Here is a 3,202-nt window from a genome sequence, read left to right as displayed (position 1 = left end):
CACACTTTCTCCCAACCCCACCAACGCAGACCACCCACCCGCCCCGTCAGCGTCAGGAGCCTCTCCCCCCAGCCCACCTCAGCGCCTCCCAAACAGGTGAACCCAAGAGGGGACCCAGCCAGAGTCTATTCTGGTTCTACAGTCACCCCAGGCCCACTGTTTGGCATCTCTGCTGTTGATGAAATGAATACATGAAATGAATACGAAGCAGTGAGTGGCTCCGGGTGCGCTATTCTTACCAATTATAACTTAAAAGAGACCAATCCTTTCTCCTATCACCTTAAGAGGCTTCCCCGTATACCACCTATTTCTTCTGCCCTTATCATTATTAATTTTGAGCATTTCTTGAGCACTTACTATATGCTGAGCAATCCTACAGTCTGTTTTCATCTCTACACCCACACCCATAAAGAACTATTATTGCCCCCATTGTGTTGTTGTTGTTTTCAGATAGGGTCTGCCTCTGTAGTTTATGTTGGCCTTGAACTCACTATGTAGTCCAGGCTGGGCAGAACACACAGCAATCCCCCTGCCTCAGCCTCCTGACTGCAGGGAAGTGTGTACCACCATGCCTAGATTATTATTGCCCCATTTTTCCAGGTACAAAAACTGAGCTCAGAAAGCCCCAATCCTTTGCTCAAAATATCCCAGAGACCAGAATTCCAGCTGAGCTGACTCGTTCTGTCAGATCTTCCCCAGCCCCTGCTCTCCCCACCCCACAGCCCTCTGCCTTCTCTTGTGTTATGAAACAACTAAATTTGGGGGTTCCTTCAATCACAAGCCAGGGATGGAGAGCTCTCCTCTTTCACAGATGCAGAAAAGGGAAATGACTAGTCCAAGGTCACCCGGCAAGAAAATGGCAGATAGTCAGGAATGGTGGTGCAGGCCTGTAATCCCAGCACTTGGGAAGCTGAAGAAGGAGGACTGCCACAAGTTTGAGGCCAGTCTGAGCTACACAGTAACATAAAGCAGAGTCTGAACCACACAGCATGCAAGACCCTGTCTCAAAAAAATAAAAATAGCAAAAGAAAGAAAACGGCAGACCAGGACAACTCTTACAGGCCTCCTGTGCCCTCAACTACTAAATCAAATAACTGCCTCCTGATAAGGGCTTTAAGTGTAACCTTAGGAAGCCAAGAATCCTATGAAGCTGGGGTTATTGGGCCCATAAAAATGGAAATGGTTAAGGGATTCATTTCTGGCCAGTCAGCACCACAACATGGGATTTGAACCCACACTAGACGGACTCCCAAAGCCTGCTCATTCCCAAGGGGGAAAACATGAGAGGCGACCCAAGCCACACATGTGTAGGACATGGCACACAGAAGCAAAGGAAAAGGACAGACTCCCCGCCCACTCAGGGCCCACTGTTGGCACTGGGCCAGGCACTCACAGGCAGGCAGCCTCCTGGGAGGGCAGCTGGGTGCAGCGACCTCCATTGGCGCACGGGCTTCCATCCAGGCAAGGGGGGGCTGCGTGGGGGTGAAGGAAGGTAGGGGTCAGCCAGGCGCCCAGGAACTCAACCCACAGGGACAGAACCCCTCCCTCCTGCTGCCAGGCAACAGCTGCACTGGGCTGGGGTGTCTCTGTGGGTGCACAGAGGCCCCTATCCACAGTTCCCACGGCCCCCCACCCCAGCCCCAGCTGTTGGGGATGCAGCTGTCCCTGCCAGCTCCAGCCCTGGGAACCACAGGCAGGGGTAGGAAGGAGGAGGGGCTAGCTTGTGCCAGATGTGGGGGCTCAGGAAGCTGCCAGAGCTAAGATGTGCAAAAGGGGGGTGCGGTCAGGAAGTGAGGGTGCTGTTCTTAAAGGGAGGTATACTGCTCCTTGCAGAAGTCTTGGACTAATAGAGGGGCAGCGAGTCCTGGGGCTATAGGTCCCCCTTCCCCTGACACTGTGCATCTACTCCAGCTTTGTGGCCTCCAAGTGGCCCTTGGGAAAGCAGCCCAGGCAGGTACCCAGGAGTGCGTGTTGGAGAACTAGCTCCAGGTGTTGTGGGAGTAGGGTGTGTGTTGTGGGGAGGGGCAACTGGCAAGAAGCAAATACTGCCTGTCCAGTGTCCCCATCCTTGAGGGTTGTGTCCCTCTTGGGTGTGGCTCGATCTAACTGTCCTACCAGACGGATGAGAGGTGTGGCGGGGTCTGAGACAGTGGAAAATTGTGCATGCAGGCAGGTATAGGGCCACTCTGTGTGCGGGGGGGGGGTGGAAAGGGGAAGAGTGGAGAAAAACAGACACAAAGGAGAAACTAAAGCTAGGCATAGCAGTGCATGCCTATAATCCCAGCACTTGGGAAAAAGAGGCAGGAAGATCACCATGAGTTCCAGACCAGCCCAGACCACACAGTGAGACCTCGTCTCAAATAAAATATAAAAAAGGGCTGGGGATTTAGCTCAGCGGTTCTGCCACCTGACTCGCAAGCAAAGGTCTCGAGTTAGACCCCTGGTACCAAAATAAAGAAAGAAATGAAATATAAAAAGCAGTGATAGAAAAGGACAGGGACAGACAGACAGTGAATGATGGAGTGACCTGAGACACTATCACCCCAACAGGGCACACTGGGAGTCTGTGAGACACAAGCAGTGGGCCAGGTGGAGGGCTCGGCCATGTGAGCCATACATGTGTGCATGGACTTCTGTGTCAACCTTTGCAGGGACCTGGGCACATAACTGCTGTGTCCCTGGGCAGCTAAAGGTGAATCTGCCTGGGCATGTCAATGCTGCCTCTGTGGTGTGTGTGCGAGTGCGGTGTGTGTGTGTGTGTGTGTGTATTGTCCAAAAAAGGAGTATACAGATGTGTGTGCTATATTTGCACAAACTGCATCTCGTGTGTGTGCTGTGTTATCTATAGGTGTAAATCTGTGTGCCCAGTGTGTCTGTCCGCACTTACCACGGGGTGTGGCATGGCCTAGCACCCGTCAAAGGGCGTGAGTGTGCACAGGCAACTATGTGCCAGGCCTTGCACCAAAGATGTGCAGCCATCCTTGGCTGTGCGTGCGCGAATACTATGTGTGCTCAGGGTGCACCTGGGTGTGTCTCGCGGGAGCTGAGTGTCCGCGCGTCCTCGCCTCGCAAGCTGGGTCTGCAAGCGGTGCACATTTGCATCTCTGTAGTGTGTGACCCAGCCCGCTGGGGCCCCCAGGCCAGGACCCGGAGCCGGATCCCTCCGCACCCCCACCCAGCGCGCCGAGCTCCACAGTGGCGC

The 3,202-nt window shown here is 53.9% G+C and overlaps 1 protein-coding gene across 1 annotated transcript in view; it reads right to left on the bottom strand.

Moving 5' to 3' along the window:
- Positions 1 to 3,202, bottom strand: part of Notch3 (notch receptor 3) — a 35,704-nt gene that overhangs the window by 31,230 nt on the left and 1,272 nt on the right. Inside the window, exon 2 of the mRNA XM_033759640.1 lies at positions 1,394 to 1,716. Within this exon, the coding sequence (XP_033615531.1) occupies positions 1,394 to 1,716 (323 nt within the window). The remainder of the gene's footprint in view (positions 1 to 1,393; positions 1,717 to 3,202) is intronic.

Source organism: Fukomys damarensis, unplaced genomic scaffold (assembly GCF_012274545.1).
Source record: "Fukomys damarensis isolate Sample0158 unplaced genomic scaffold, DMR_v1.0_HiC HiC_scaffold_37, whole genome shotgun sequence".
NCBI lineage: Eukaryota > Metazoa > Chordata > Mammalia > Rodentia > Bathyergidae > Fukomys > Fukomys damarensis.
Note: the sequence above shows the minus strand (reverse complement) of the source record. Positions and strands in the feature narration are given on the sequence as shown.